At 34.6% G+C, this 20,910-nt stretch overlaps 1 protein-coding gene and 1 long non-coding RNA gene across 2 annotated transcripts; both read right to left on the bottom strand.

The window, feature by feature from the left end:
• Positions 1 to 4,031: 4,031 nt before the first annotated feature.
• Positions 4,032 to 9,382, bottom strand: LOC145055001 (uncharacterized). The gene is made up of 3 exons (XR_013685036.1): positions 7,984 to 9,382; positions 7,805 to 7,894; positions 4,032 to 6,718 (listed from the first exon to the last, which is right to left on the bottom strand). It is a non-coding gene; the product is annotated as an uncharacterized LOC145055001 (long non-coding RNA).
• A 3,636-nt stretch (positions 9,383 to 13,018) lies between these two features.
• Positions 13,019 to 16,516, bottom strand: LOC145055000 (TATA box-binding protein-associated factor RNA polymerase I subunit B-like). The gene is made up of 5 exons (XM_079003282.1): positions 16,369 to 16,516; positions 15,026 to 15,598; positions 14,127 to 14,954; positions 13,749 to 13,882; positions 13,019 to 13,680 (listed from the first exon to the last, which is right to left on the bottom strand). The coding sequence occupies exons 2-5, from the start codon at positions 15,573 to 15,575 to the stop codon at positions 13,168 to 13,170; spliced, it is 2,025 nt and encodes a 674-aa protein (XP_078859408.1). The 5' UTR covers positions 15,576 to 15,598; positions 16,369 to 16,516; the 3' UTR covers positions 13,019 to 13,167.
• Positions 16,517 to 20,910: the final 4,394 nt, after the last annotated feature.

The following is a 20,910-nucleotide window of genomic DNA, read 5'->3' as shown; positions in this document are numbered from 1 at the left end:
ATTACAATAGAAGTCCCAACAATTACCAACCAGCCCTCGCCTCTAGAAATATTTACAAGGTGGCCCGGAAATTACACTTTAACCCTCGAAATTCATAATTATATCAATCTCCCCAGCGCCAACACCCCGTTCAATATTATTTAATTTAGGACCATTAACCATTTATAATCTTTATCTAATTGTTTAATCAATAAACGGGATGTTACAGTTAGGCCTAGGCATTGTATGCTAGTATGATATTCAAGACCAAGGTCCAGTGTTAGTGGGCGGGTGCCCAATGAATGGTTTACATGATAGTTTATACTTGTTGTCTGTGTGATACATGTATATGTTTGGTAGGGAGGTGAGTGTGGGAGAGGTCCCATACCTCACCAATAGTAGAATGTGGACAATGTTCCATATCTCATTAGCAGCAGAGCAGGGGCGAGGCCCAAGGTAGGAAGGGAGTGAGTGTGGGCTGGGCTCGTATCTCACTATCAGTAGGAGCGTGGACAGGGTTCCATGACTCATCAGTAGCAAGACAGGGACGGGGCCCAAGATAGGCGAGGCCTTAGAACAGGATCTAGTAGTATATGTTTCAGTCTATGTGTTATGATATGATTGTATGTTAGTATATGTTAGCAGGCGGGGCCCAGAGACATGCGGGGCCTAAGAGAAACAGATCTGTACACCGCGGGGCTCGAAGCCAAGCGAGGCCTGTTGTAGCGGGCGGGGCCCGAGGTAGTGGGCGAGGCCCAGTATTTGCTATATGTGATTATGTGCATGGTATGTGGTAGGTTGGGGCAACTCACTAAGCTTTGTGCTTACAGTTTTCAGTTTTGGTTTCAGGTACTTCCAATAGCAGAGGGAAGAGCTCGGGGTGATCGCATGGCACCCACCATAGTCAGTCAGCTCGGGATGTTTACTCTGATAATAAGAACATGTTTTGAATTGATACTCCGAATTTATGTTATAACTTATGTTATGGTTTTATAACTATGGTTTTAGTAATGTTTTTAAAGGAAATTTTTTTTTGTCGTGATTTTGGGGTTGTTTCAGAAGTCCACACCTTTGGATGGGCTAGTGAATATCGATTTGAATAGTCTATCATTTCGATATTTCCATATATTCCATATCATTCCATAACCTATAGCAATGAACCAATTATTCTTCTTATCTCGCCTGCGAATGGACAATGCACAAGAATGTGATCAACACAATCGAAACCAGAAATGCAAGATCCACAGCCTGATGATTCGATTAACACGCCCCTCTCTTGTAGTGCCTTCACTGTCGGAGTTCTCTTTTGTACCGCTCTCGAGATAAAATGTACTCCCTCCGTCCCAAAATTATTGTCCACAAAAAACACACACAGATTAAGGAAGCATTAATTACCACTAACTTTATACAATAAAATGTCAGTTTTGTCCTTACTTTGCATTTAATGTTCCATTAAACATTAAATGCTTAGTTGGTTAAGTAATAATAAGGGGGTATTTTGATAAAAATGTTATTTATTTTTAGAAGTAGACTATTATTTTGGGACAAACTAAAAAGGAAAGGCAGATTATAATTTTAGGACGGAGGGAGTATTACTTTTATTGGAATTTCTTTAATCCACTAGGGGTGATGGGTAGAAACATGTGTTGTCTCCTATTAGTCAAATCTCTTTCTTAACGCTCCAACTATGAACTTTCCAGCAGCATCAAGTAAGTTGCTCCATCTATCTTCACCGCTTGAAAGTTGGATTAAGTTCAGATCCATGTGAAGATTGGATAGATCTTGTGCTAATCCAGCTGTTCCCAGGCATGCATTCCAGTTGCCCACAAATTCACCTTCGTAAAATCTATATGTTACTACACATTTTTTCCTTGACTATAAGTTAAAGAGAGAGGGGTATTTATCTTTGAGGGGTACCTCCGTGATCCATTTATCGTACCAGAACTTCGTGTTGTCTCCTGATTTAACGTGTAGTTTGAAAAATGTCATCAACATCCATCCCGTGTTTTATAAGATCTTTCCTCATTGATGTTATGTTGTTCCATACACCGTTGAGGTGTCTGTTTTCTATTTGATCATGGGGTTTATTATGCAGATTGTGTATGCCTGTAATCACTTTACACCATAACGACTTGTGCTCCGTTTTCGCTCGCCACCACCACTTGACTATTAGTCGTAAACATATCTAAAAACTTTCAAAGATCAACATATATACTAAGATTTTTCACAAATTTAAGCAACTTGGATACTACGAGAAAGCTTCATAATTACATTACACTTTAACATATTCCATTTTCACATCTTTATAGTAGCTATAATTTAGTTTTTAAAGTAGAGTCACATTCTCATGCTTCTTAATTGAGTAGTTATTCTTTAGTTTTAAAACTAACATTATATAAATGTTTAATTTATATTGATTCAACCAAAATATCATTATATATATAATCAAAATTTATAAATATAAAAATAACATATTATGTTTTGTTAATATTAAATTTATTGACTAGCTAGAAATTAAGAATAATAATAATTAATAATATAAACATTAAAAAAGAAAATATGCTAGTAGAGTCATAATTCAAATTTATATTTATATATGTAAACTAAATTTTAATAAATCACATATTGATGGACGCAAGTCATCACTTGTCAATATAGCTCGTACAAAAACGAGTTAATGTCAAAATGTGTCATGTTTTTATATATATAGAATCATTGTTTTAAAAAATATAATTAGATGGTTTTGTTTACAAAGTATCGTTAAAGATGTTTGAGTTCACGATTGCGAATTGCAAGTTTCGATTCAATCCTCAATAAAAATAATAATAATATTTTTCAACTTTAGAAATTTAACTATTCGTTTATTTAAGAGTTTTGATTTCAAAACGACAATATTTTCTTTTTTATAGTTTAAATATGTATTTTAAAGAACTTTTTTTTTTCTTTTTGTTTCAAACCTAAATATAAAAATTTATAAATGGAATCTTACCATCTACATTAATATACATTAAGTAGTATATTAATAAAACTAACTAATATGAGGTGACATTTAGTTAGTGACGTTTGAATAAAAAATAATTAAAAAAAACAAAAAAATGACAAGTGAAATAAAGTTGTAAAATAACATGTGTCTAATTCAAAAAAAAAAAAAAAGTTGACATTTCATGTAAATGATATTTATTTATTAGAGTACATAAGATAAAAATTAAATACAACAAACTAACATAGACAAAAATAAATAACTAATACTATAAAACTAAACAACGTGGGAGAGTTTTGTCATATGTAAAATGTCTGCATCACACCCCATGCATCACACCCCAACCGTTTTTTTTGTCGGTGGTAAATCTCAATGGTGAACTTTCACCAATGACAGATCTCAATGGTAAACATTTTTTTTTTGTTTCTTGATTGGTCATTGTAATTTTTTTTTAACATAAATACCACTATATATACCATTGTTAAAAAAACCACCACATCTCATTCCTAGACAAATTATGACAAAAATTGTAAAAATTTATGTGGCGCCTATGTGTCACTCTTTTACTATTGACAAAAACATCACCATACCCTTTAGCCTAAGGTGCATATTCTAAACTTTTTTAAAATAATCGAACTATATATATAAATGATATAAGTAATCAAAATTTATAAAAAAACTAAAATAAAATTAAGAGAAATCGAATCTATTAGAGAAAATTGGTAATCTTTTTAAGAAACTTAACACAAATGAAAATGAGGTGTAGTAATATTAACGTCAAACTCATTTGATATATTTATGTATGTAAGTATTAGAAAAGCTAAAAGTCAATTTTTTTTAGAGATTAGTATTAAGAGTAGAATAAGTATTGAATTAGAAAACAAAGTGTTGAAGAACTCTTATCTTGGTGGTTAAGGCTTTACACCTTTGTGTCTAAGATCTCAAATTCGAATCAACCTGGGAGCGTATTTTCCTTTCCATGCTGCATTTATTTTTCAGATTAATATAACAAGCTGATATGGCAGCCATGTCAGCTCCTCATCTAAAGTGAAAAACACCAAAATATGAAACGTGGATAAAATTTAATTTAAAATTACCAAAAATTGACATTTATCAAAACTTATAAGAATAGGACAAATGACAAAAACATTTTTATTTATTCGGAGAGATGGAGATTTGATTTTATAGCTTCCACCATAGTCAAGGACTTGAAGTTTGGACTAATAAATTTGGGCCTCAAAATCCATTTTTCTTTAAATTTGTTTTGGAAAAACCGAAGTACTTCACATTTGACCTCCTCCACCTTAGTAGTCCATTTGCCATTCACCAACAACCGTTAATTATGTTGCTCTTATTCCTGTCGTAGATATACCCATTGGAAAGTTTTGTGTTTTCATCTCCGTCCACCAACCATTTCACACATGATATTTGTTTCAAGTCTAACACCGCAATTTTCTCCATTTCTAATATCTTTTGTAAGCCTTCACTTCGCCTGTTGAGTTCAGACCGAGTTAAAGTTCTTGTCTCCGCCATTTTTTCTAGATGAGCAACTGTGTTCTTAATAAGATTCAACTCCTTTTTTTCTTCTTCGTGAACTGTTTGATCCACTTTTTGATTTCCGTCTTCAAGTACCGTAACTTTGCAGCTAGGTATGCATCCAGATTACCATAACGTCAATGTCTCCATGGTCAGTGAGTTGAGTCTCCAGAATGCCTATGAAGCTGACCTTATGGAGGTTTTTTAATCTTCTAACCCAATTGACTTTCACCGCCTCTCCAATTCCTCTAACATTAAGTGACATGCAATTCATTTTGAGACAAGCATCATTGAATATTCATTTAATGGCTTTAACTTTATTACTAGGAACGTGAGACTCAATTCCTCGTGACATGCTTCATATCAAAATTAATTTCTTTGTTAAAGACTTCTTCGCTTTACACAAAAACCATACCAACACATGTCTTTTTTCGACAGATATGACAACTATTGTTCATAGTACCAAATATATATAGCATGCATATCACAGTGCAGCCACCAAAAGTACTATGCCATGTACTCCACCACGAAACCAAAAAAAAAGTACTATGCCATGTACTCCACCACCAAACGTGATATATCATGTTTCATTAAACTTTTAAATATATCAAAAATAAAGAGAAATTCATGATAGGTAGCAGCTTTAATTCCATCATGACGAACGAATTCTTTCTTACATGTACTTAAGGAGATCGACATGGTCCACATAAAGAATCATGTGAACACACTCCATAACAAAGGAGATGTCATGTCACATAATAGGAGCAAGCATCTTTCCAAGACATTGAACAACTATAAACATTGTTTCATGCATCCTTTTTCTTTCTTGAATATAAATTCTTTCTTTGAACAATTTGGACCTAAATACCGTTCAATTGACAATCAAATCTACTTTTTGACTTTGAGCTGACAGGATCAACCCATAAGACTTTTCCTGATGGCCTTGCTTTTATAAGGGAATAATGAGGTAGGGTCTCATAGTGTAGAACTAAATAAAGAGAGTCTAGAAAATAGAGAGGCTAAGGTGTCATATGAGAAAGAAAAGAAAAGTGGAGCTGACATTTCTCTTTATCTTTTGTGTGACCTTTCTTTCACATGTCACTTTCATTTTGATGTCTTTGTGGATGACTTGAACAAGACACCATAGCTATGACGTTCACTTACAGAACAAGTCCGAGTTCTCTCGTCAGTTGCAGTCTGCGTTGACTCATCAACAAGATTCGTCAACCACATTGGCTCCGTATAAATGCAAGGTGTTCACTTAAATAGTGTTTCCATAACACCTCCCATAACCTTATTGTTTTATTGTATTCAAATTAACTGAAACCATGTCATAAATTGTAACTAGCATTGTAGTTTGTGAGGGTAGAAGAGTAAATTTACTTGCCTTTTGAATTGGATTGGAATCTAACGGAAACAGAAAAAGTAATTCAAGCTGTTGTTTTGTTTGAACTAATGGGTTGTTGACTGGTTCCAACAGCTGCCATATCAAAACAATAATAAACATGTTAGAAACCACAGCGGAAAAAAAAAAAAAAAAAAAAAACGGAATCAGTTTCATTCTTCTTTTTAACTAAATGACCAAAAGACCCTTGTTATACATTGAGATAGAGGGAGGACCTTCTTTGACCTGTGTACAACACAATTAGCATTACTTAATTTTTATATGAGTATACAAAAAAAAACTTGCATTGAAAAGCAATGTACTTGACAATGTATATTATTAGTTTTTACATAACAACATACTCATTTTTTGACCAATAACAGCAATGTAGTTACATTTCTTTACCAATAGAACCAATGTAATAATAATCCTTAATAGCAACTTACTTACATTTCTTTACTGATAAAAGCAATATACTTTGCTATTGTTTGTAAAGAGATTTAAGTATGTTGTTATTATGAATAAGGAATTGTAAGCAAGTATGATGTTTTTATATGTAAAGATATATAAGTATGTTGCTATTATGGGTAAAAAGTAAAGTATATTGCCTACATTGATAAAAAAAATGATGTTGCTATTTCCTGAAATTTACCATATATAAAAATCAACAAAGCTGTCACAGAAGTGTTGGGAAGTTGTTTTCCAGGCATTCCTTGTCACAAGAAACAATTTTTCTAAAACTTGACCGAAAAATCTCGGGCAGGGTTGTGAGTTTTTTGCCTCTGCCCACTGCCCGAATGATTGTCTTCTGAAGTAGTAACTACTGTATCATTTTAGACCTGAACCACAAACCTGATAATGAGGACATGTTGAATTGCAGCAAGAAACTCCCGGACTAAAATTAAGTAGATCATCACACTACAAAAAACTAAAATAGTACTTTAGAAAAATAGGACATTAACAAATAATGAAGAACCTTGTTTGATCAACTTTAAGGCATATTGACTTGTATGAAATGTTACATTGTCCTTGAAATAAACTATTTGTGCCCTAAAACATATCGAAGTGTAAAGCAACATGAATTGATTAAGTAACAGACTAATGAAAGTACAATGCTAAAATTAGTAGAGTTTTCAAATTAACATGCCTAGATAAAGAAAAAATGTATAGACTTTTGAAAGTTAAAATGTTGTCCTAAATGAAAACTAAAAATTGCAATGTTATAAAAGGGTTGAATTTTCAAATAGAAACATGCTTTTAAAAAGAAAATTTAAAGTGCAATGCTTTAATTGGTAGATTTTTCAAAGTAAAATGCCTTGATATGAAAAGAAAAATACAAATTTACAATCTTTTAACAAAAAATCTGAAAAATGCAATGATATCGTTGGGTTTATTTTTCAAAGGGGAAGATGCATATAATAAGAAAACTGAAAGTGCATTGCTAAATTTGGTGGATTTTTTTAAGTAAAATGGTTTGATTGGAAATTTTTTGTACGATGTTTTATACAAAAGAAAGCTGAAAAGTGCATTCCATGCCTCAACAAAGTTGAGCATTCTAAAGGAGGGTAAAAAGGGGAATTCACCAAATAAAAAAGCATCTTTGGTAATGGAAGGGTAATTTAGGCATTTTTGGTTTTATTTCTGTTAGGAGGGTTGGCTAGTCATTTTTGTCCGTTGGTTGTTACGTGAATGGAAGAAGAGCACATTGTCATTTTCTTGTAATCTTTTGAGTGATTCCGACTTAATCAGATATTCTTGTTTTATAAATCAATTTGTAGTCAAGTTCATAGCAGTATTTAGCTATTTATTGCATTTAGCCCATTTGCTTATTGAAGTTTTTGGTTTGAAGTGCTAATCAATGTAAACTACAACAATAATTTAGAAGACACACCAAAATAAATAGATGTTTAGTAGAAATAACATACCTGGATTAAGAACTGAAAGTGTTTTGCTATTTCTCAGTGTCTTGGCAATTTGCCACAATCAACTTTCTTGAGAAATCTGATTGTCATACTCTACACAATTATGCATCAAACTATGATCACGGAAGTTTATTTTCTTAATAAGCATGCTATTGAAAAAATAAGAAAGAAAAACAACATACTCATCAACATTGTTCACTACTTCCAAAATGGAATGTAGTTGCCTTAGTAAAAGGTAACCAAACCATTCACTATTGGTTCATAACATAATGTAACACCTGCATAAGACATAATTAAATGGTAAATATAACCGCTTTTAACCCTAGGGAGTTTAAAAACATATTTTTACAATCAAACAATTAAGCTTTTCAAATGCATTAACACTAAGCATGGATGTAAAAAAATTTACGATGGAATAGAAGATACATTGCTTTTTTATATGTAAGAACTGAAGGTTGAATGAATGCAACATGTGTTGAGGTTATTCTATCAAATAGTTTGGCATCCAGACGCATAATAGTGAGACATTTAGCTTTTTTCAAGATTTGTAGGTGCTCTTAACTGCTCCAGTTAAGTTATTCTTCTATCAAAAAGCCACAAAAAGAGGATTTGTTAGATGAGTAACATACTTTACTCTTTTTACCAATATGTGCAAGTAACTTTATTTTTTACACAAAATAGCAACAGAGTTACATGTCAAAAAGAAAGAAATGGAAAAAGAAAGTTACATTGCACTCAGTGTAGGAACTGAAATTGGAAAAAAAAAATTAATACAATACCCCCAACAAAGATGAATATTTACCTAAATTACCTTCCAATGATGTGTATATGTTCTATGGCTTCTTCAACATTGTTCACTACTTTGATAATGGAATGTAGTTGCCTTTGTAAAGTTAACCAAACCATGCACTCAGTCTAGTGTGTTTGCATATTTTTAACCAAACAGAAACAGAAACAAAAACAATGAATACTGAAATACGAGGGAAGATTGTTGACTAAAACCATGAAACAAGTACCAAAATTTCAAAAAATATTCTTTTTGTAGAGAACCTTTTAAGGGATTCGGGTATAGTTATGCTCCTTAAACATATATGACATACTTTTTAAGAAAAGTAATGAAATGAGTTGCCATATTTTCAAGAAGATTCTAGTTTTAAGGATTTAGGGTTTAGTTATGCTCCTTCAACATATATAACAATAGTTTTTAAGGAAAGAGAGAAATTCCCTTGAAATTTCATCATGGTGCTTGAAAAGGGAAGTGAAAGGGACATTACAAAAAACTAAAATAGTACTTTAGAAAAATAGGACATTACAACAAATAGTGAAGAACTTTGTTTGATCAACTCTATGGCATACTGAGTTGTATGAAATGTTACATTTTCCTTGACATAAACTGTTTGTGCCCTAAAGCATATCAAAAATAGGTAGAACCTAAAGATACAAGATGTGGTGTAAAGCAACATGAACTGATTAAGTAACAGGCTAATGAAAGTACAATACTAAAAGTGGTGGATTTTTCAAAGTAAAATGTCTAGATAAGGAAAAAATGTATAGACTTTTAAAGTTGAAATGTTGTCACAAATGAAAACTAAAAATTGCAATGTTATAAACCGGTTGAATTTTCAAATAGAAACATGCTTTTAAAAATAAAATGCAAAGTACAATACTATAACCGGTAGATGTTTTAAAGTAAAATGCCTTGATATGAAAAAAAAATTACAAAGTTACAACAATCTTTTAACAAAAAAACTGAAATGCAAATAGTAGGGTTTATTTTTTAAAGGGATATATATGCATATAATATGAAAACTGGAAGTGCAATGCTAAATTTGGTGTACTTTTTAAATTAAAATGGTTTGATTGGAAATTTATTGAAATTTCAAATGAAAGAAAACTGAAAAGTGCAATGCTAAAGTTGGGTTTATTTTTCAAAGGAAAATGTTCTTAAAATAAGAAAAACTTAAAGTGCAATGCTATATTTGGTATATTTTTAGTAGAAAGAACATACCTGGATTAAGAACTGAAAGTATCTTGCTATTTCTCAATCAGCATAAGGAAGATTAAGTATCTACACTATAAGTGACAAGAATTAAGACCACACAACTAAATATACAGATGTTTAGTATCACTCGGTTATATCTTACATTGTCAATTAGAACATTCAAATTGAAAATGAATAACAGAAGCATAACATACCCAGCAAGCACTGAATATGAATTCCAAAAAGAATGCCTACGTGTCTCAATTTAAGTGTCAGATGCCTTCAAACTCATCTTCAAATAATTGGTGACTGTTATTCATAATTAAAATAAATAAATTAGGTTTTCAAGATCCACATAGTGCTGAAATACTGGCACCCTATGAGTCAATTTTAACAATTATTAAATATATCTTTCCTTTCTTTAAACTAATTGTTTCAGAATTACCTATTAGAATATTATGAGTCACTGAATAAGTGATGAAAACCAACCAAGAATCAACCGTAACTACATCTACAAGAGGAGACTTATAAAACATCCTTCACATGGGTGCCTTTTATCTCCAGCACATTCTCAATCATATCCTGTATTATATAAGAATAAAATAATTATTATAATTTTATATTTCAAGAAATACTGAAACTTGGAAACAAAAGTGACATGAACTTTATTTATGCATGCTTGCTCTTCTTCATCAACTCTGCAACCCTAAACATCAGCTTGAGTTCATCTTCTGTCACAGATGGCTCACTGGTGCAAAATTTAATTGCAAATCATAACTTAAAATGAGATTTAAAGTATTTAAGTTGAAATAAATGGCTAACCTTTTTCCCTTTTAACCCAAGAATTTTAAGCACTCCAACAACCCTAGCAACCACAGTAGCATTATGAAAATTAACAACCAAATTATTAAGCTTTTCAAATGACCTTGTATTTTTAAACACTGTTGTGAATCTCATTATCCCTCTGAGAGAAGACCTTATCCCCATGTGTGAGCTTTGTAAAGCATCCATCCATAGCCCACTCACCTGAGACAAAGAATCACATGAGCAAGAATTGGAGATAAATATCCTTGTCATCATCATCCTGTGCATGTTTGAGAAATTTTATGCAAACAATCATGTGGAAGTCATCTTCATCAAACAATCAAGGTTCTCACATTATAAGTCAGCAACAAACTCATGAACTTCAGTAAGTTTTGAAGCATAATTATGTTTCATGTGGAAGTCATCTTTATTCCCAGACTGTTCATCATTATCACCTTCCTTGTATCCAATAATTAATGTCATTCAGTTGTTTCCAGTCCTCATCCGTGAATTGCAAAGGTTTTGATTTTCATCTTCCCTAAAACCACATACTGCAAAATTTTCTTGACAGATAGAAGAGAAAAAAAAAAAGTAACTTAATAATTGAGAAGGTGAGGAAAAGAATATCTATTTTTAACCAAACAGAAATACGAGGGAAGATTGTTGACTAAAACATCGTGATCTGATAGACTTAGATTTCATGTCCATACATTAAACTTTATTTGTACAGGAAAAAAAATCACATCTCAATAGCAGAAAACCCCTGGACAAATAAAGTAGAATAGAGAATTTTTAAAAAAAAATGAATATAAGAATGAATACATGAAGAAGAAAAACCCCAACGAGAAGATGAACACCAAGAATACCAACGAAAAGAACAATAAAATGCAGTTTCCTTTTTAAGTTGTAATGTATCTGGTGCAGTTAGTTAAGCAGACAAAATCAGAGTTTACAGAAAAACCCGCCAACGAATAGATGAAGAAGAAGAAGGCATTAATCCCAACGAGCAGACAGAGAATAAGATAAGATTAAGAAAATAGCAATTAACCTTTGACTCTTTCTTATTCAAACATCAATTTTAATTTACAAGGAAATTACAATATCGTAATCACAAAATAAAAAACCTAACAGATACTTACGATGATCTTGATAATTTCTTGGACTAGAGAGATGAATCAGAGTTTCCTGCGCGAGGTTGGGGGTGTTTAGGTCTCCGGCAGTGGAGTTACATAGATCGCTATGGGTCTGGGCGGAATGACCGAAGAACGCGCGACCACAAACCAATTCTTTCGAATTCAAAGGGTATCTTAGATCTCCGGCGAAGGAAGTAAGGTGGTGTTTTGGACTCCGGGGAGCGGAGGAGTTAGAGAGATCGTCAGGGGTTTGGGTCTGTTGAGAGCGGGAACGAATATATTGCGGGAATACGAAGCCAACCCTTTCGACTTCCAACGGTTATATTAAAAGCTTTCCAAAATTAAGATTTTCTACGTTAGAAAGCTAACATAGCAAATTTTGAACTTATGCTTAATTCTTGTTTTGTATAGAAAAACTTAAATGTATTAATATGTTTATTTTTTATTTTTTATTTATTGAAATATCTATTTATTAGTGGTTTTAGACATTGCAATGTTTAAATGAATATTTTTTTTTTCACCTAAATTTGGTCTATGATCCTAAGATCAAAATGTTAATCAGAGACAACTGCACAATAAAATATTAATTGTAGACAAATGTAGATCCATAATCAACCCATTGTAGTGTTCAAAATATTTGGTTATTCACTTTTTTTTTACGCAAATTACCATTCGTTTGAAATATACCATATTAAACTTTTCTAAACTTCTTTTCAACTTTTTGTAAGACTTGTTTTACATTTTTTATAACTTTTTTATATATTTTTTGACAACTTCTCTTCTGTAAAAAAAGGTCTAAAAGTTGTAAAAAAAGAATAAAAATACTAAAAAGTTGGTAAAAACGTTGGAAACAATTTATAAAAAACTACAAAACAAGTTTTATCAAAAGTGGTCGTAAAAGTTTGTAAAAAAGTTCAAAAAATGTTTAATAGTGTTTTTAGAACATAAACGTTACTTAAATGATAATTTGCATAAAAAATACATTGAAGGTCAAATGTGTACAAAGTGCATGGTTTGTTACCATGTAAAGTCATTAACCGATTGGAAGGGTCGTTGAAACCAACTAGACTGTCTATTATCGATCAAAATTATAGATATTAAACACTATATGTGAGTTAATGGTAAATCATGTACAAACAAAATACAATGACCAAATATGTAAACGGACTATAGTTTGTTACATGTGATACTTTCTTACTTTCTTACATTTGTTTTTAAATGCTTTTGAATCACCATCTAATTTAAACCATTCATAAAGATGTATCATGATTCAAAAGCATTTTAAAAAAAACAAAGATGTAAACCATTCAAAACCAAAATACCAAAGATTTTAGACTATTTTTGTGTTCATTCGATCCAAAATGGTCCTAAAAGATTTTAGACTATGAAAGGCTTAAATTGTAGCCAGACCTTTCAAGTCTCAACTTTCTCATTATATACATAAAATGTTACAAGTTTAACTTAGAAAAATCCATGGATTCATCACCATTCATATCATCTTGTTGACAAAGCTCACAAGACACTTGAAAACTAGGCATTTCCTTCACACATTGATCAATATTCTTCTCAAGCCATGCCAATCGCCTCTCAAAACTCAACACTGCACCATGCATAATCCTAACATCGAGTCGACCCACTCTCGCACATGATCTTAATAAAATATAATAATCCGCATGTGAAGCATAAGTATGGTTTCCATCGTCTTTTTTCCTTGTATAATGTAAATAATCATCGGGTCTTTTAATGTTAGTCCTTGGAGGAATATAACAAAATCTTTTTTCTTCCATATTTGATATCATTCGTCTTATTGCCTTTTCTTTTTGGGTCTCATTGCTAGTTTCGGAAGCATTCTCATCTTTAGGTTTCTTGACCTTGTTCATGTTAGTGTTGGTTTTGGAAAAATCAAGAGATCTCTTGTGGGAACCACAACTAGAGCTTGGAGATGATGGCTTGTGATCCTCCTACAAAAAAAAAATTATCATGAATTCCATATGTAAATCTCTGCTCAATTATATCATGTCATACATACCTCTTCTTTATGATAATAATTCCAAAGATCTTCTATTATCTGATCTTCTTCATGATCCTCAAATGACAATTCCACACCAGCAAACACCACATTCTTGCAATATTCAAGATACGTTTCAAGATCCCTACCATCAACTACCAAACAAAGAAAAGACAATCTGTTAGAAAAATACTAAGAGTAGGTGTAGTTGGATGGAATGGAATAACAAAGGAGCGAAATGGAATGAACAATTCCATTCCTTTCCTTATTCAATCACTAACCTAAACATATGAAACAACTTAACGTATTGTAAATTTCATGAAAATCAAAGGTTGCAACGATTTATACCATTTTTGAGATTAGGGTATAGAGTCTAAATTGAAATTTGTAAGAGCTTACCACTTGTATCAATGAGTTGACTGTATTTTGACTCAAGCAAAAGTAAAATCTCTGTAGCATCCAAGTTCGATTGTTTCGGTAGTCGCTTATCATAACTCTCGGAAACAAGATTATTAGAAAGAGACGACATCTTGCATTCCGACTCTGATTCCAATTCCGATTCCGCCTTTTTATCCAAAATCTTAGATTCCTTTCCGTCTTTTCTCTTCCAAGATGATAAACCCAAACCCTTTTCCCATTTCCCAAATCCATGTATCTTATAAAGAATCCTAATTGAAAAAATAAGTATAGACAACACACAAGCACGTGTAGGAAGCCGGAATTCATTCCCGGACAACCAAAGCTCAGGCGGCATTGACCACTCATAAATCCGGGAAGCATGAGGGAGAATGGTCTCAACTGGAAGAGACAGTTGCTTGAGATACCGGGCAGCAATTCCATAGAAGTTGACCGGAGGTAATTCCAATCCAATGGAATGAGCAATTGAAGCAGCTAATGATTCCAGCTTCTGAATAGAAATACAATGTAATGGTCTGAACATACGACTTGAACTTAATGGACACGCGTTAGTTGGGGATCCGATTTGTTTTTCTATTTCAAGAAAGGCTGTGAAATAAGGGAGTTTTCCTTCGAGTGCCCATTTTGCTATATCAGTTGATAAAATTGGCTCTCGTGCCAGGTGGCAGAGTAAAAAAGAAATGGCTAAAGAATAGGGTAAGGGTATTGTTTTGCTTACGGATCTATACCATATCATTACGGATCTTTTTCCAAGTATGTTACGAGGTTCGGATTTGTGTTTAGCATTTGGTGCAACAGCTTCTGTTTCCCCTGAAATAGAATAAGAAAATGTTGGTATTTCTCTTTATAAAAATACCTAAAGAAAACAATAAAACAAATACCTTGTACTTGAGATTCTGATTCATTAATAACCTCATCAGCCCAATCATCAGTGAAAAGCTTAGTGGATGCCACAAATCTTAACCAAATGGGCTCCAGCATATCAACAATTATAGGACACACGTTAAAATTTTCAACCAAAGCCTTAACCTGCAACTCAATCATGATCTGCAATCCCATCACATACCTCATCCTAATTTCTGAATAATAATCTTCATAACTCAATGTTCTTGGCCCTCTCCCAAAATCAATGGGCTCAGTGGGACCCACCCCATCATCATCATCATCATTCTCTTGGGTCCTTAAAGTTTCCCAAAACTGTGAAGGAGGTTGGGATTGAGAGAGAGGTTCAGGTTTGACCACAGCTACACGTCTTTGCACAATTCCACCAACATTTTCCTTTGTTAAAAGCATCTCATCATCATCAACAGCTGTATCCCTGATTCCATCTGCTTGAGAACCGCATCTTTGACAGTAAAAGAAACCATCAGCGCCATCATCCAATCCCACAAAGCCACAAACTTGGCATTCCAAACCTAATCCATCTGTCATCTTTGGATTGGGTGCCGAATTGCCTATAGAAACACAACATCATGTAAGAAATTAGAAGTTTAGACTCTTATTGGTTTTGGACTTAATGATTCTTTTGCAAAATGCTAACTATTTGAATTTGATTGGTTTTCTTTGATAACTTGGTTTGATTAAATAAGTTACAGGTTGAAACAAGTAATTATTTACACTGATTGCTTTCTTTAGTAACTTAGTTTGATTGGAATAAAGAACAATTTGGAACAAATAAGAAAATAAAAAACCAAGAAGGCTTGCAATCAAGTTCAAGTACTCATGAATTTCAAATAAAAAACAAAGTAAACAGTTACCCTAATCCTAATTCAAACAGAAAAATCCAATTGATTGTAATGGATATTTAATTACCAGCTCTAATCCTAACTCAGTGGATTTAAAATTTGCCCTAATCAGTAATCATTACTGGAGCAATAAACATAAACAAACTGACCTTGTTTGAGTGAGATCGAGCGTGAATCGAGTGAGAGATAGAGGGTGCTTGGCTAAGCTTATTAAAAATGCTTTAACTATTTAATTTATAGTTTATTAAGTTACAGCGGTTTGGAGTTTTTAAAAAGTGTTTGGCTAATCCTTCAAACTCCTCGGTATTTCATTCAAAACCAATCCTTCAAGCTCTTTTATGAGTTTGTTACGCATCAACTGATAGAACTAACAAAATAATCTAACAGAAACTAGGAAAAGAGGAAAGAATGAAAGGCTAGGAAATAAAATCGACAGCAAGAGAGGACTCGACAGCAGGAAAAATTGAACAAAAACGAACCTTTGCTGTGGGGTCGAAGGTCGCCGGTGTTGCTGTGGGGTGCGACTTGTGTCCGGCCGGTAGCTTCACAGGGGAGGAGGTGAGTAGGGAGGGCTAGCTTGAGGAGGCGACGATCGACAGAAGCAGGCGTTTGTGTCGCTGTATAAGGTTTATTAGGCTAAGGGTATATCGGTCAATTTTATTAAATGGTAAAATAAAGAGTTTTCTTTAATAAGCGAAGGTGTAAAAGACAAAATTATATAAATGGTTATTGTGGTTTATCAAAAATTATAATTTTAGTCTCTATTAATTTATTTTGACGAATATGATCTTTATAATTTTTTAAAACTTGTGTGTTAGTCTTTAAACTATATGAAATAGCTTATTTACCTTTTTAATTTTTTTTTTTATCTTTTTCTTTAACTAAAACTTATTAAAAAAGAGGAAAAAAGAAATTTCATCACCTAACCCTCATATATCCTCCTTCTTTCTCATTCTATACCTTAGGTATATTCTCACTTGGTAAAAACAAACCACCATGTCCAAACCTCCAGCGCCATAATCGTCTTCCTCCCCTCTTTCATTTTACGGAGTTGGATCTTGGACCATAAATCGATGGTGACCAATCGGAAAAATAGATTTTACACCGAGGCTACAAGCATATAAAAATTTCATATGATACATAGGCCAGCAAAGGATTCTTTTGTGAATAATCAACACAGATTTGTTAATAATCGTGATAATGTCAATTTTACGTTGGTTAGATCCGATTAGCAAGAAAGAGGATTAGAGTTTGAGTAGGATAATTTAAGAGTTTCAATTTGTAATCTTCAAGAATCGAACTGTTACGGAGAAATCATAAAAGATGAAAGAATATTTAGAGATTAGGAAGAATGATTTGTAAGTGTTGTTGAAGATGATGGGTCTGAAGCTCTGCCAATGGATGGTGATATTGCTACTGAGTCATTGTATTCTAATTTTCTAATTAATATATGCTTGAGTTTTATAAGTTTTTGAGTTGATCGGCTTGAACCATTCTAAAAGGGCATGTTCTATTTGTCCAATAATCGTAGTCTATGTTTTGTATAAGTATAATATTTTTCATTTGATCCTTTAATATCATGGTTTTCAAGCTGTTCAATATATATATATATATATATATATATATATATATATATATATATATATATATATATATATATATATATATATATATCATGGTTTTTGGTTTTGATGTGTTAATACAAAAATACTTGTAACATCCCAAAAATTAAGGATAAAATTTTATTTTTATTATATTCAAAACACTAGAGTAATTCTTTCCAAACATAACCAAACATTTCAATACAAAACATTTATCAAAGTTCATTCTCAAAGATCACATATTGCGGAAAACACGAGTGTATGCGTTGCGATCAAGCCATGCCCTTTCCCTTCGAACCGGAAATACCTGAAACTGAAAATCACAAACTGTAAACACGAAGTTTAGTGAGTTTCCCAAATACCACATATCATACATCAAACGAGCCTTACATAACATACATAAACATACTCAATAGGGGTGTTATGTGCCAACCATAGTCTTGACATTATGCCACGAGCCGCCTTGTGGTCTTCCTTGCCAGGCCGGGGGCCACAACCCTGGGTCTTACAGACAAGTTGTAACAGTCCGGAATTCCAAATATTGATATAATTATGATTTTGGGGGTGTTTTAAGAAGGGACTCGGCGAGTTGGAGCCAGACTCGCCGAGTAGGACCGCAGACTTGGTCGTGGGTTCGCGACTGGACTCGACGAGTCCAGATATGGACTCGGCGAGTCGACGCTGTTCAGCAGAAACCCTAGCCATTTGGTTTTGGATCGTATATAACGCCTCTTAGGCCGTCATTGTCTGTCTTTTGGCCGATTGAGAAGAACCCTAATCGTTGTGGACGTCTAGAGCAGGAGAGAAAGCTATTGGAACTTGGAGGAACTTGTTAGGCAAGAAGAAGAAGAGTTTGGCCAAAGGAATATCAAGGAGGATCGAGTCCTGAGGTTTGGGGACACAGAGGGTGCGTTTTCAGGTAATACTCGGACCATTTCTGTTATTTTGATGTGTATACGAATCTAGGGTTTATGAAACCCATTTAGTGATTAGATGGGTTATTATGTTATTACCCAGACGATTATACCCCAGTAATAAGATGTTTAGAAGTCCAGAAAGTCCCATGATTGTATATCTCGGGACCATACGTATTTCAGGAAGCAGTTGCTCGTCTGCATGGCATAGACTCGCCGAGTCCAATGATCAGACTCGGCGAGTAGCTTGAAGATTTACTGGGACTCGCCGAGTTGTTCTTCAGACTCGGCGAGTAGCTTGAAGATTCACTGGGACTCGTCGAGTTGTTCTTCAGACTCGGCGAGTTGAGTCGGGGTGGCCTCGCGATTCTTCCAGGAGGAACTCGTCGAGTAAAAAGGGGATACTCGACGTGTAGAAAAGGAATCTTAAGGAATCGGTGAGTCAAGGGCGAGTGGACTCAGAGTCGTTGAACTCGGCGAGTCTTGGGGTGACTCGGCGAGTTAGGTCGCGGGTTAAGTGAAGTTCTGAGTATGGGGACTCGGCGAGTCATAGGGTTGACTCGGCGAGTAGGGTCAGTCAGGGGTTGACTTTGACCTTGTCTTTGATCAAGGATTGACCAGTGGTTTCAGGGGTATTTTGGTAATTGTTGTTTATTGTTTGAGTTCAGTGCATTGGTGACTATCTAGAGGTGGAGATCGTATCAGTGATCGGAGCAGCTTGAGCTATCTGTTCAGTCGGCAGTTTCGAGGTGAGTTATCCTCACTATACCGCTAGGGTTTATGGCACCAAGGCCGACCCTTTTTACCGGATGGAAATCCGAGTAGTTGTCATTATATGTTACAGGCCGGAAGGCATTACTATGTGGACCGGAAGGTCATGGCCTGGAAAGGCGTATGTATGCATTTAGTATGTTGACTGATTCATAGGGTAATGTTATGATAGTGACCGGCTAGATCGGTATCTTGTTTAGAGTAATGCTATGATATGTGGTCTGTTGATCGATTGTTGTCTATGAACTGCTATATGATTATTTGTTATGTTATATATATGCATTTTATGCTTATGGGCCGGAAGGCGATATGTTATGGGCCGGAAGGCAATATGTTGTGTGATGGACCGGAAGGTCAGGGCCTGGAAAGGCGTATATGTGGTTGGTATTCTGGGGGTATCTCACTAAGCTTTTGGGCTTACAGTTGTGGTTTTATGTTTCAGGTTCTCAAGAGTCTGTGGCAAGGCAAAGGCGTGATCGTACCGTTCCTCGCGTTGGTGTCTTATGATATAAACCTGGGAAATTACTATGTTAAATAATATATTGAAAACCTTTTGTAACAACGTTAATAAAATGGGTGATTTTGAAAAGTTTTAATTGTTTTGAAATTTTGGATGTTACAAGTTGGTATCAGAGCCTTGGTTTGAGTGAATTGGGGAAACATTCGTGTGACTCCAGTCTCAAATCGAGGAGGATTTTAAAATGAGAAAATTAAAATGGTTTTCAAATTTGGTAAAAGGAGGACGCGGAGGTACGATCAGCCGGAGCCAGTAAGTAACCCCAAGATACCATACATGAAATTTGTTTATTTGAGCTTGATAGAACAGCATGCTAGAGTTAGGCTAGGGATCTTCAGGAATTCATGATAATGTTGCCTGATATGTGATGCCTGTAGCCTAGGGTCCCCTATGGGATGTTCTCAGTGTTCCTCTAGTGGTGAGGGTTGATAGTTGTTATGCATATTCCCTAGGGTATTGTGGTAGTACTTCATACAAATATGGGTAGGTGTGGAAGGTAGTATGGGCCCGTACTACTGAAAGCACAGGACCCATACGCGTATCAGGGAAACCATGGTCTCTAGGGTAGGGTTGCGAGAGTTGGATCCCAGGATTTTGGGAAGTGTCTGAGATTGGTAGGGTGTCTTCATTATGGAGATCTCGAGGCAAGATGATAGTGGATCCGGATCAGGATCGGGAGCTGGAGAGCGAGTTCCGGGTGGATCAGTGCCGTCGAGGGTCATCGATCGGACGAGCACGAGCGAGCGGGATGCGAGGATTCGTGAGATCCTGCGTGATGGGGTTGCTGCATTGCTCCGGGCTGAGTTGTCGGAGTTGTTTGGGTCGATCAAGACCACCATGATTGAGTATTTCGAAGAGCGATATGCGGCTCTCGCAGAGACGGTTGCCGCGACGGCTACAGCGGCTGTAGCAACGGCAAAGAGAGGAGCTAGTCAGGGTTTTCAGTATCGGGACTTCTATTATACGAAGCCTCCCACATTCGATGGAGTTCAGGACCCGGTTGCTGCTATGAGATGGTTATCAGACGTGGAGGGTTGTTTCTCCACGAGCTTATGCCCTGCTGATCAGAGGGCGAGGTGTACTCTGGACCTATTGGTGGAGATTGACCATGGGGTCATATTCCGACGCGCAGAGGGCTGCGGTTTTAGGGGATCAGTTAGAGAGATGTTCAGTACTCGCTATGTTCCGCGGGATGAAAAGGAGAGATCGGCTCGGAAG

Source organism: Lactuca serriola, chromosome 5 (assembly GCF_051521515.1).
Source record: "Lactuca serriola cultivar US96UC23 chromosome 5, Lser_US96UC23_V15, whole genome shotgun sequence".
Classification (NCBI taxonomy): Eukaryota; Viridiplantae; Streptophyta; class Magnoliopsida; order Asterales; family Asteraceae; genus Lactuca; species Lactuca serriola.
This window is presented reverse-complemented; position numbering and strand designations above follow the sequence as displayed.

Coding starts and splice junctions, on each gene's coding strand:
- LOC145055000 (XM_079003282.1), bottom strand. CDS start 15,575: ATGACAGATGGATTAGGTTTGGAATGCCAAGTTTGTGGCTTTGTGGGA. Junction 14,955..15,025: donor ATCAGAATCTCAAGTACAAG/GTATTTGTTTTA, acceptor ATTCTATTTCAG/GGGAAACAGAAGCTGTTGCA. Junction 13,883..14,126: donor TCAACTCATTGATACAAGTG/GTAAGCTCTTAC, acceptor TTTGTTTGGTAG/TTGATGGTAGGGATCTTGAA.